This window comes from Zingiber officinale, chromosome 8A (assembly GCF_018446385.1).
Source record: "Zingiber officinale cultivar Zhangliang chromosome 8A, Zo_v1.1, whole genome shotgun sequence".
Classification (NCBI taxonomy): Eukaryota; Viridiplantae; Streptophyta; class Magnoliopsida; order Zingiberales; family Zingiberaceae; genus Zingiber; species Zingiber officinale.
This window is the reverse complement of record NC_056000.1, coordinates 76,940,320-76,953,163: the sequence shown is the minus strand read 5'-3', so window position 1 is coordinate 76,953,163 and position 12,844 is coordinate 76,940,320. Positions and strand designations below refer to the sequence as shown.

Here is a 12,844-nt window from a genome sequence, read left to right as displayed (position 1 = left end):
AAAAGAAGGTTCTTTTCTTCTTCCTCTTCTTCATTTTTTTTCAAATATTTCTATATATAACACCTCTTAAGTACTTACTGCTCGATCGGGCACTGAGATGTTTGAATTTCAAGGAGAACGTTCGGTGGCGCCGACCAAGGTGAGAATCATAGATGATCCGACAGTAAGATATGACCCCCGTCCGACAGAGGGTCTTAGGCCACGTGTGACGTCAAAGTCAACCGTCAAGGTAAAAGTCAACAGTCATCACCTTAGCTCGGCTCATCTCGAGTCCGAGCTCCCGATGTCCGGCGGGTGACTAGCACGGCTTAACAGCAAGGGACAAGGATTGAGCAGTTTTCGTCTCGGTCGAGCGGGAACCATGACTATCGAGGTTCTCCCGTTCGTCCAGATAGCACCGGGGCCGCCGTATGATTAGCTGAGCAGATGTCCCGCTCGGCCGACCGCGACGTTCGCCGAACGGTTCTTCCGTCCGGCTTGGTACAAGACAAAAGGAGCATGTAACTCTATTTTCCTCGAGACAAACGTCGCCGACAGACAGCATGGTTGGCGGTCGGATCAGATAGAGAATCGTACGACGGAAGTTTCCACTGTCACGTTAGGGATATGCTCGTACTATTGAGGTTTGGCGTCAGACGTTTTTCTGACACACTCATTACATGTATGCTTTGAGAAGCGTGCACGTCTTGGTAAGCATGCACGCGCTTTCAGGGAGCTCTATATAAGGATCCTCAGATTTTAACGGAGGTATGCGCTATTCATCACTGTAGCTACAGTTCTCGTCACTCTCTTTCGATTTCTTATCGCCGAGAGCTGACTTGGGCGTCAGATAATCGTCGTCGGGAACCCCTTCCAAATTTGGTTTTGTGCTTGCAGATTTTCACCGGAGGTCTACGTCACTCAAAGGGTCACGCGGAGTCAACGAGAGCATTATGCCCTCAGCGACCATCGACTCAGCACTCAGAGAGAATCAATAGATAAACTAATAAAAGTGGCCGCTGGAGTCTACGGAGAAGTAGTGCAGGGATCGGAGAGAAGCGCCAAGGAGTACCGGACGACGTATTCGTCGATAGGAAAAAATAATTAAGACGCTACGAGATTAATTTGGGCGTAATTTTCTCTGATAAATTATTGTTTGAATTATCACTCGACCAAATCGGACCGGAGCGGCCGAGTCGGGCCCGGTCTTAAAAGCCACTGCTTTGTCCGCCTCGCCACGTCCTCAACGCGTCACCTTTTCCTGCCTTTTGACCCCTTCCACGTCATCTGATACGAGAATATAATGGCGATTAGATTCTAATTTTAGTGCACCAAAAAAGAATTCAAATTCTCGATCATGGACTTAACGTTAATGGATGCTGATAAAAGAACGATTCTAGTGATTAAGAATGCACGCACTCGTCGATCTTTTGCAGAATGCTTCATGATTGCTTATGGAAATTAAATCTAGCTATAAACTAAAATGGCGACACGCATGCCAACTAGAATATATCTATCAATCCATCATTTCAGCTCGAGTTGAATTGCTATAATGATAACATAATCCGACACACGTAGACATGCGTATCTTGGCGTAGCTGACCATGCTGATCTATCGTTAATTTGACAAAGCTGCTCTCGCCGCCGGAATGCCGAGTTTCGACCCAATCCAGTTGCACGTCAAACTGTGAAAGGGAGCTCAGGTATATATACTCAAAACGTCTAACAATCCAAAATTAATGAAATAATTTCAGAGGATTAAGATGATAAAACATGAAATGGTGAAAAAGTATGGAAACAGTATTCTTGTCTTGGAGGCCATGTAATGTTCATCTCGACGAAGAAACCTCAAGATCAATGTTTTTCCTGATTTCTTTGTTGCAAAGTAATCAGGGCGGGGGCCAAATCTTATTCTGCCAAGAACAAGACAGGACACAATATGGCGTCGTTGTAAAGATACTAAAAAGTAGCCCTGCACAAGTCCAGCACTAATGAAAAACCCCCAATTAGATTCCATATAAAACCCTCTTCGATCAACTTGTGCAAGGCAAGGCAAGGCAACGCTGAGCGAATCCTCGAGCTCAATCGATTACTCTCTTCTGAAATCTCATGATGCAAGCAAAGAAAGGAATTGGAAACGGATTAGTCCCGATCTTACTCTCTTTTAAGCCCGCCTCTTCTTCTTCGTCCTCTCCCTTTTCTTCCCTTTCTGTCTCCATGGCCGTCTTCAGTTTCCAGCTCAACTCGAAGATAATTATAATGCTCCTTCTGTTCAATCTTTTGTGTTCAGGTTCGCATCACTCTACCTCCATTTCTCTCAAAATCTGATCTTGATATCGATGGATCAAGAAAGTTTCTGTCTTGGTGCAGATTTTTCCCATTTACAGCTTTGCTCGGCTCTCGGCATCAACTACGGCCAAGTCGCCGACAACCTCCCCTCGCCGGAGCAAGTCCGCGCCCTGCTTACCTCGCTTAGGATCAGCAAAGTTAGGATTTACGACGCGAACCCCCGCGTCCTCGCCGCCTTCGTCGGCACTGGCATCGAGCTCATCGTCACCGTCCCCAACGACGCCGTCGCGCTGCTCGCCGACCCGCGGCAGGCTCTCCAGTGGCTGACCACCAACGTGCGCCCCTTCGTACCCACCACCAGAATCACCGGCATCGCCGTCGGAAACGAGGTATTCACCGGCGACGACCCGGCTCTGATGTCCAACCTCGTCCCCGCCATGCTCGCCCTCCACGCCGCCCTCGCCGAGCTCGGTCTCGACGCCTCCATCCACGTCTCGACCGCGAACTCCCTCGCGGTGCTCGCCACCTCGTACCCTCCGTCGATGGGCGCGTTCAAACCGGAGCTATCCGGGCTAATGCTGCCGTTCCTGCAGTTCCTGGAGACGACGGGGGCGCCGTTTTGGGTCAACGCCTACCCGTACTTCGCCTACAAGGACGACCCGGCGGCAGTGTCGTTGGACTACGTGCTGGCCAACCCCAACGCCGGCACGGTCGACCCCTACACTGGTCTACGCTACGACAACATGCTGTACGCGCAGGTGGACGCCGTGGCGATGGCGGCAGCGCGAATGGGATGCGGCGGGGTGGACGTGCGGGTGTCGGAGACGGGGTGGCCGTCGAAGGGTGACGCCGACGAGGTCGGCGCGACTGTGGAGAACGCGAGGGCGTACAACAGGAACCTGCTCGGCCAGCAGATGAGGGGGGAGGGGACGCCGCTGCGGCCGGAGCAGAGGTTGGAGGTGTACCTCTTCGCACTCTTCAACGAGGACATGAAGCCCGGCCCAACATCCGAGCGAAATTATGGGCTTTTCGAGCCCAATTGCAGCATGGTTTACAATGTGGGCCTTGTCGGGCCGAAATCATCTGCCTCCATTTCCCTCACTTCTTCTGCATCAAAGGTATAAATAAATATAAATTCTAAATTCAGTTTTATTTTTTAAAAAATAAAAATAAAAATAAAGCTAGAATCTTCTTAAATTTTCATTATTTAGAAAATGCCTTTCCACTTTCATGCTCATCTATTTCTATTAATAGAAGGACGAAAAAATGTCAGGGCATTTTGACATTAACAGAATAATAGAGGGGTATCTTTTTTAAAAAAATATTAAATGGCGGTATGATTTAATATATTGCATATTTTGTTTTACAAAAATATAATTTTTAATATTTTTTTAGGTTTTGCAGGGAAAGGGAAAGGAAGAGGGGAGGTTGTGGTACTGGATAATTATTATTCTCATATTCTCATTGACCTTGCAAGATTTTATTTCATGAGAATGAGCATCTAATAAAAGGGAATTGAATGGTTTTTTATATATATTTTTTCAAGGAAAAATATGGGGAGACCATGAGCCACTTACCACTTCACTAGTTACTTCCTGTCTTCAATGAGCCAACTGCGGGAGGTATAATCATTAATTATATATATATATATATATATATAATAGAATTTAAGGAAATTTATTAGAATATTTGAATTTGCAAAATATATATATATATTTTTAAAATGTTGTATAGATTTGGATTTCACAAGATCAAAATTCATTGAAGTTTTAACCTTCAGGGATTGCAACTCGCAAGCACTCAAAGGCAACGCCACTTTGCGACGCGTATCGCATCCCACTTTTAGTCTTTTTATTTGCTCGGTTTGTAATTAAAGTGTCAGTATATATAAACTACACAAAGAAGAGCTAATCACATAGTTAATGCTTTAATGGGAATCTGTTCCTTCTCCTATTCAATTAACTCTACACTCTCTGCCCAGCAGTACTGCACATCATCAAAGTCTCAGTATATGTTGAATGAAATAGTAAGAAAAAAAATTGTTTTGGTAAATGTTGAATTGCAACCTCGGCGAGGGGAAAAAATATTAATGGAAATGAGGAACGAATAACATAGTATGGACAAAGAAAAGAAAAGAAAAAGATAGAAAATGATTGGATTCTTGCTGCAGCGTAATCATGTTTGCTTCTCTCTCGCATGCTGTTCCAACATGATTGATTGACGTCGGCACTTTCTGAGACTTCTCATCGTGTTTGGGAAGCAATTTGCTTCGTCAGCTATGAACTGTACTGCCTTATTGAGTACTCCAATACCTGGTGACTGGGGCAGATCATCTCCTTCACTTTTGTGCCGCTCTTGTAGATCTTGAACGTAGGGAAAGTCCTCACGTTCTCAGCCTTGACAATGACCGGCACTGTGCTCGCATCAACCTAAGACCGAGCACAAGTTTATGTAGCCAAAAATCGAGTGTGCACGCAGAGAAGTTGAATGTAAAACTGGTTGCTTACCTTCAGAAAGTTTACATATGGAAATCTTCTACACAATGTATCGACGAATGGGGTGATCTGGTTGCAGTTGTGGTTGAGCCCCACCATGAAGTAGACGACAGATACTCCTAAACAGATTCAGTTTTGTGTCAATACAATCAGTGAGTGTGACGAAACATAGAGAAGCCAATAAAGAATTAATATGAAGTTTGAAGTTCAAATTTTAGGAGGAAGAGATTCATGCGATAGCTTAAGAGGAAGAGGGAGCAAAAAGCTCGAAACATTTTATATATATGGCTGAGGTTTGAACTTTCTTTCCAACTCTATTACTGCATCCATGAGGAAATCAAAAGCAGCCTAGCAGTTCTCCTCGAGATGGCTCTTAAGATATGCCAAGTTAATAATAGAACTCGAGTACAAGAAATGGCAGAAAGTTTAATAAAGTAGTAGATGGAAGTATGATCTCACCAGGCAAACTGATGGCTTGCTGGAAATGCTCAAATCCTATAATTTCCTCAACCTCCCCGCCAAATTTCATATTTGAGATTTCCTCCCCTCGAGAGGTTTTTAGCCCGACTTGAGCATGAAAAAGGGCTTCTGCAACCTCAATATCACCAGGAAGCTGCTCCCTGAGAGCCTCATAGTCTCTAACAGCTTCACTCCATCTCTCAAGCTAACCACCACAAAGAAAGACAAAAACATCAATAGGACTTGGAGGTCATATAATATATTGTTCGACATCAGGATATAAATAGAAGGGAATCATATCACCTCTGAATAAGAGGCAGCCCGTCTAAGAAGGGCTTTTGTGTAGTTGGCTTGAATACTGAGAACTTTGTTGCAATCCTCAACAGCCTTTTCCCATTGTCCAAGTTTGGAACGGCAAGCAGCTCGGTTGCAGTATAGAATAGGGTTTGCAGGGTCATACTTGAGTCCTTCCCCATAAGCTAAGCTCGCTTCCGCAAATTTTCCCGAGTTAAAGAGTTCATTGCCTAATGTTCGTGCTCGAGATACAGCTCTCGTGTTGTTCAATAATGTATATATCTCCACGTTTCTAGGATCAACCTGCCTTGCTTTTTGAGCAGCAGTAATGGCATTTTCAAACCTGAAAATTATTCATTACACATTTCAATGAACATAAAAATATTGGAAACTACCTTGATATTCAGTATAACACTTTGAGTTCACCTTCCTCGAGCCATGTCCACTTGGGCACTGACGACATACAAATATGAATTTGCCAGCATACCAAAAAACTTAGTATTTGAGGATGGTGAATATACACTATCAAGTTTGAATACATTGGATATGACCATATCAGCTTCCTCAAGCTGATGAAGTCGAAGATGTGCTTCAGCTTTTGAAGCCATTACCTGCAATTGTGGGTGTTATAAGAATACGTTATTGTATTCTTTTATAATAATTAACAAGACATCCAAACTAATGAAATTAAGTGCTAGTATGAATTTACCAATGAAGAAGCATTTGCTCCTTCAGTGAAGGCAGCATCACTCTCCTTAAGTGCACTCTTCCAATCTCCAACCTTCCGGGCCTCTGCACACATGTCCAAATGCCTTTCCACTGCTTGAAGCTTCCTAAATTCAACAGGATCAGGCTGTGGGCCAGCCAACAAGAGATGTTTCCTAGCGCTCTCAACTTGTCCTAAGCTGTTGACCAAAATAAGCAGTTTATTTAGAAGAATGCATATTCCAGTATCTCTCAAGCCTAATTTATCTGAAGCTACTTGCTATCATTAAAGATTTACTCATCATAGTTACTAGAAATCCGGATGGCACATCATGTATCACGATGAGTCAAAAGAAAGAATAATGAAATTTAAAAGCTAAAAGAAAATGAGCACAAAAACACTGCAAGTTCTTTTTCTTCTCAAGTTCTTGAGTTCATATAACATGATAACGAAGTTCAAGTGCAATTCTCTATTTCTGATAACAACATTTGTTGCAGTGTAATCTACTAATCATGGTAAACAAAAAGACAGTTGACTGCATGTCTGGAATTCAATTAATTATAAGTGCATCAGGCAGCAACATTCATATATGGCAATAACAATGTTGTTTTTTTTTTTTCTTTTCTTATTGAGCAACACAAGGATATGGTTTAATGACTGCAATTAATGACACTCCAAGGCTATCTATCAATATTGTGAGTTAAAACAGAAGAATGTAAGACAAATATATGGGTAGTAATTTGTTTGAAGCTGTTCAATGCTGACAATTCTACAAAATGATCTCTTTTGCAATTCAGAATTGTGATCAACCAAGACGATTGCAGTACGGACCAGGGATTGATGTTGCAACTCTGAAAACAAATATAAACAGCCCAAAAATCATAAGACAACTCTAGCATAAAAAAAAGATGCAACCTCATTAATCAGAATAGAATTTGATAAAATTGAAATAGTTCTTCAATGATAACTACTATTATGTAATAGAAGCATTCATAAACAAATTACTAGTCATAGTTAATAACAATAATGGGTGACTAGCTCCAAAGAAACTAATCATCTACAATTCAGCAATACCAATATTTCATCATAACACTATGGACTAGTAGCAATCAATTTGCAAACTTGTATCGGAAAGAATGAAACATTTTTAAAGTGTTCTAACCTTATAAGCAACGTTGCCAGCCTCTGGTGTGCCCGCCCGAATGCAGGATCCAAAACCAATGCCTCTTCACACTCCTTTACAGCCTCCCCTAACCTCCGGAGGCCCGTCAGCGCTGCAGCACGGTTGCTCCGGCTGACTGCGCTATCCGGGCACAATGCAATTGCCCGATCATAGAGTTTCAAAGCCTCCGCAAAGTTCCCTTTGCGATACTGTTCATTGCCCACGCATTTGACCTCCTCAGGATCACCGCTTATCATCACCCTTCTCACTGCCGGATCCACGCCATTGCAAACTGCCGCTTCCATCGGCTTCCCACTGCTCGCAGCACTGGTACCACCCCTCACTATATTCCCATGGCCATAATTCCCAATTCCAGACCCTAGAGTGTCGGTCCTCGCCCCACTCCGGTTCATCGTAGTCGTCTTGCCAATCTTCCCAGATGGGTATATGTTCCCTGCTGGTAGGATATTAGCGATCGGAGAGCTCGCGGAGGAAGTACTGGATCCAAAACCGGTGCTGAAGCTAGGTGAGAAGCTTCCACCGGAGTAGATAAGTGGAACAGAGCCGGAACGACGGTGCCCGGGCTTGGAACTCTTGGTATACGTGGCACCAGGAATTGGGTCATTGGGCCCTAAGACGAGCTCACCGGAGTGAGAACGTCTGCCATCTAGGCTAAGATCGGATTTTTTTGAGTCTGCGAGAGGCGAGGGCTTCCCCGACACCGAGATAGAGGAGCCAGAGCTGCTGCTACTGCTCGTAGTGTTGCCGCTGGCTGTGGGACGCGTCGGGTGGTACGAAGCATGGGAGCTAAGGACGGGGAAGTCCTTGAAATCTGGCTTGTTAGCCTCCAAGCTTAGAGCTGAGTGGAATCGGTCCGAAATGGAGTCCAATGACTGCAGCTTCTGAGTGCCGACGACGGAGGCGCCGACGTGGTCGGACATTTTCGCTACAATTCTCTTCCAGAGAGACCCAGAGATTGCAACTTTTGCAGATAAGATGATACTACAAGGCGGCGGCCTGGTCGGTGCGGAGAAGAGAAGGCAGCAGGGACGTTTGGATCTGGGGAGATGAAAGGGGATAAGTGGACGAAGACATGGAAGAACAGGAAAAGGTCAAATTTTCCCAGCTTTTCGTGAAAACAAAGAATTAAATGTGAAGATGGGAATTCAGTGAGGCAAAGGAAAGAATCAAATGGAAGAAATGAGAGCAAGATCTCGAGATCTAAACGACGAAAAAGAAGAACAACTCTCCTTCTTACCTCTTTAATGTCCCCGACTCACTCCACCTGATGCATCACGAGAATCCCCGTCGCTTCTCTCTACTCGTCGCAAAGAAGTAGGAGAAGAAGCAGCAACCCAAGTCGAAGGTAAGTTCACCTTCGGTGACCACTCATTATTGATTCATTCGCCGTTAGCTTAATGCGACCGCCACACACCATGACATGCCGAAAATATCCTCTTTATAATATCGATCCTGCAAAAAAAAAAGAAAAAAGAAAAATATGCAAGCCGTTTAGGAAAAGTCGATGGTTATTTTAGTAAAATTAAGAGGCCCGTGATCGTCGCAGCTGGCCATGTGACCGGTAGCTTGCCAACTAAGCCCATTTAAGTGGAAGCGAAGCTCGCCAGCTAAGTAGCGACGCCGCATAACCGGTCATCTCACCGCGAATAACTACACCCCCAAAACGTCCAATTTTCTATTATTTTATTGCAATTTTAAATGCCATTAAAGACAGAAATTTCTACATTTAGTATTTGTTTTGTTAATATATATAAAAATAAATTCCTTTGTGTACTAATTCAATCATATTTAATTGCAGGGCTCAATTAGCATCCTCATAAAACACACATTCCAATTAGTATCTCATCTCATATGGTGAGATTATTTACTATTTTATTACTAAATTTGTGTATTTCTAAATATCATTTTCTGAATTACCATCCAAATAAAATAGATATAGAATTTAGATCCAAAATTGTCCAAACAAGTAAGTAAAATATGAGCAACTTGAAAAGGCGATATGAGTGAGTGGTTAAAGTAAACAATAATAATTATATGTGGAATCGATTGGATGACTTGATGCTTTTAATTCCTTCTTTACAAAAGCTGCCGCAATTATTTCACACCAAACACCTTTTCTTTATTTTTTAAATAAAAAAAAACTTTTCTTTCCTTTTATTGTAAATAGAAATAATAATTTGTTTCCGAAAGTGTCACGCAGGTGACGTCATGCACCGCGTGCTGGATGCGATGGTTTCAATTGAACCGCAAAATTGGGCTTGGGACAAAACTTTGGGGAGAAGGATTTCTTGCCCTTTTTGCACCATTTTGGCAGTGTATTATTATTATTATTATTATTATTTTAGTTTTTTTAGTAGCTCTAAATTTGGACACTTATTATCTATAAAAATCAATGCACATTTAATATCAAATTGGGTCATTACACGAAATCAAATTGATTTGAAATTGCTAAAGCAGTACTCAGTTCGGATAAATTAATCTATATATAAACATATAATTGATTAATTGATGTCGATTCCGCAAGTTAAAAATTTATCGGGATTTTTTGTGGCGTGTAAATTCGAAAATATGGAAAGATATTAAAAAACAATTAAGACTTTTCTGAAACAAGCCCTCCATATCTCCCTTTTTATAATCCTCTCCCTCCCTCTTCCAAAATCATCCCAAAACCTGCATATCTTCTTCGTCGACGGGACTCAGAGCCATGGCGATGACTGCGGCGATCACAGTACTGGCGGCGTTATCGTGTTCTTTTTGGGCCGTCTCGGCCCAACAGTGCGACATCTACAATGGCAGCTGGGTTCGCGACGATTCCTACCCGCTCTACGACTCGGCGAGTTGCCCCTTCATTCGCCGGGAGTTCGACTGCCAGCGCTACGGCCGACCCGACCACGACTACCTCAAGTTCCGGTGGCAGCCGGCCGACTGCGATCTCCCGAAGTCAGCCATCACCATTTCTAAATCTCTCTCTTTAATTCTCAGCGCGAATAAAAGTAATAATATTCCTGATATATCGTCGATGATGTATGTATATATGTATATATAAATATAGGTTTGACGGTGAGAATCTGTTGAGGAGATGGGCAGGGAAGAAGGTGATGCTCGTCGGCGACTCTCTGACGCTGAATCAGTACATATCGTTGCTGTGCATGGTGCATGCGGCGGTGCCCAACGCCGTGTACAACTACACCAGAGGTAGCGATGGTACCTACACGGCCACATTTCAGGTAGTGATTGATTAATTTATATATATACACACACGTCAAAATATCCTACCCGATTCTTCCTACGCGTCCTAAAATGAATTAAGCTGTTAAAAAAATTATTTAAAATTTACTTATATTTATTTTTTTATTAGTTTAAGTTTGGTTATGGGGCGAATTTTCAATTCAAAACATGATTCACGAGTATTATTTATAAACGTTGTTTACAAGAATTATTCATGAATATTATGATTTAATTAATCTTGTATATTAAATCAATATAATATTAAACTTATTTATGAATATTTAATTCTCCTATTTATATATAGGAATACAATGCGACGGTGGTCTACTTCTTATCTCACTACTTGGTCGACATAGTAAGAGAGGAGATGGGGCGCGTGCTAAAACTGAACTCCATGAGCAGTGGCGCCGTTTGGCTCACGGCTGACTTCCTCGTCTTCAACACCGGTCATTGGTGGTATACCAAGGGGGCCTCTCAAGCGTGAGTGCTCTGATCGCTAAACAATAAAAGAAATTCTGAGAATAATTTGGAAAATTAAATAGAGGCTCAGTTGACGTTTGTTAGTACGTTGATGCAAACAGATGGGATTACATTCAAGATGGGCAACAGATAGTGAAAGACATGGACAGGGATGAGGCCTTCTCCCATGCAATGCAAACCTGGGCCAACTGGGTCGACTCGGCAGTCGACCCTGCTACCAAACGCCTCTTCTTCACAGGCCTCTCTCCTAGCCATTACAAGTATGAATAGCTTACTTTTTTAATTAGCATCATCGATCGAGCATGTTTAATGCAATTGACATATGATCTATATTGACCAGTGGATCAGAGTGGGGAGAACCAGGGAGGACTTGCGCCGGACAAACTGAGCCAACGAGTCCGTCGAACTTCACCGGAGGTTCGATTCCGCAACAGGTCATAGTGAACGAGTTGCTGAAGGTGAAGGCGAAGCAGGTGAAGTTGTTGGACATTAGTTATCTCTCTCAGCTGAGGAAGGATGCTCATTCTTCCAAGTACAATGGCGCCAATTTCTCTAACGACTGCAGTCACTGGTGTGTGGCGGGGCTTCCGGATACTTGGAACCAGCTCTTCTACGCAGCACTCATCGCGTAATGAAACTGTGCGAATTTGATATGAAGATGAGACTCATCCATATCGATCAATTAATAAGATTACTCTACTCGAGCATATTGAAAAGTTATGAACGATGCTCTACCGCTGACTTCTACGACTAGCATGCTCTTTGCTCTTTTGTAAATGAATTGAATTGAAGGAGTGTGGAGGTCCTCTGTTTTGAACAAGAGCATAAATAAATCCAAAAACCTTAATTAAATTGGCTTAGAATTGGTTCTTTGTCATACTACGCCATGCTTCAAAAGGAGTCTTATTTTTAAGAGAATAATTGAGAATATGCACACTAGTATTTAGAGTTTCAATCCGAAATTTATTGAGAAGCACTTTGACTTTGCCTTTCGACATGCTTTGACCATTTATATAATTGTTTGGTTTTTTCTTTCAACAGCACTATTCTGCGGTGGCATGTGTCTAATTATAAACGGTCTTTGAATGTCTTTGTTCTTTACCATAATTAAAATGATTGTTTTAAAGTGTAAAAAGTTAAAAACTTGATGAAGGTTTCAAATTTGAATATAAATCCAAATCATTCTAGTGAAGTCATTAAAGAAAGCTCAAGAGGAACTTGAGTTCCCCAACTTTTTTTTAAGGAAATGGAAGCCAATGCATTTTCTCATAAATGCAACCTTCACAAGTTTTAATTTTTAGAAGTCCAACAATCATATTCAAATGCCAAAGAGGAGATTTATCAACACTCACTCCTAAAGTCAGTATTTTGAAATGATTTCATGTTGAGGGGAGAAAGATTATTCGAAATTAGAATCATGAAAATAATTTGTTCTCCAGATTTCTTATCAAAAATTTTACATCTATCATTATCAAAAACTAACTTGTAACTTTTATTTCATAATCTGTTCCATACTCAAGATTCTATGAAATATTAGAAGAATAATACACGCCATGAATAAACTTTTTGTTACCTCCACTTATATAAACTGCAATAATTCTTTTTCTTACCATCTTCACATGCTTTTCATCACAATCTTTGACATGAGAAGAATAATTTATCCGGTGATTTCCAATTAAATGACGGTTACAACCACTATCTAAATATCATATTTCTCATCATCCATAGTAG

General features: G+C 42.0%; 3 protein-coding genes across 7 annotated transcripts; 2 read left to right on the top strand and 1 right to left on the bottom strand.

The window, feature by feature from the left end:
* The first annotated feature begins 1,798 nt into the window (after positions 1 to 1,798).
* LOC122009617 (glucan endo-1,3-beta-glucosidase 14-like) lies at positions 1,799 to 4,403 on the top strand. 4 transcript variants are annotated; one of them, XM_042565838.1, is made up of 5 exons: positions 1,799 to 2,269; positions 2,350 to 3,386; positions 3,673 to 3,701; positions 3,815 to 3,890; positions 4,049 to 4,403. In XM_042565838.1, the coding sequence occupies exons 1-4, from the start codon at positions 2,089 to 2,091 to the stop codon at positions 3,834 to 3,836; spliced, it is 1,269 nt and encodes a 422-aa protein (XP_042421772.1). In that variant the 5' UTR covers positions 1,799 to 2,088; the 3' UTR covers positions 3,837 to 3,890; positions 4,049 to 4,403. The 4 variants fall into 4 exon arrangements, with proteins under 4 accessions (XP_042421772.1, XP_042421771.1, XP_042421768.1 ...); XM_042565837.1 differs by having other exon boundaries at positions 3,664 to 3,701; XM_042565834.1 differs by lacking the exons at positions 3,815 to 3,890; positions 4,049 to 4,403 and having other exon boundaries at positions 3,664 to 3,800.
* Positions 4,281 to 8,798, bottom strand: LOC122009614 (inactive TPR repeat-containing thioredoxin TTL3-like). 2 transcript variants are annotated; one of them, XM_042565832.1, is made up of 8 exons: positions 8,643 to 8,798; positions 7,385 to 8,443; positions 6,226 to 6,421; positions 5,943 to 6,127; positions 5,526 to 5,859; positions 5,223 to 5,427; positions 4,776 to 4,882; positions 4,281 to 4,697 (listed from the first exon to the last, which is right to left on the bottom strand). In XM_042565832.1, the coding sequence occupies exons 2-8, from the start codon at positions 8,323 to 8,325 to the stop codon at positions 4,545 to 4,547; spliced, it is 2,121 nt and encodes a 706-aa protein (XP_042421766.1). In that variant the 5' UTR covers positions 8,326 to 8,443; positions 8,643 to 8,798; the 3' UTR covers positions 4,281 to 4,544. The 2 variants fall into 2 exon arrangements, with proteins under 2 accessions (XP_042421766.1, XP_042421765.1); XM_042565831.1 differs by having other exon boundaries at positions 7,385 to 8,765.
* A 1,311-nt stretch (positions 8,799 to 10,109) lies between these two features.
* LOC122010987 (protein trichome birefringence-like 38) lies at positions 10,110 to 11,745 on the top strand. Its single transcript, XM_042567441.1, has 5 exons — positions 10,110 to 10,345; positions 10,458 to 10,632; positions 10,938 to 11,113; positions 11,215 to 11,373; positions 11,454 to 11,745. The coding sequence occupies exons 1-5, from the start codon at positions 10,110 to 10,112 to the stop codon at positions 11,743 to 11,745; spliced, it is 1,038 nt and encodes a 345-aa protein (XP_042423375.1).
* The last annotated feature ends 1,099 nt before the right edge of the window (positions 11,746 to 12,844 follow it).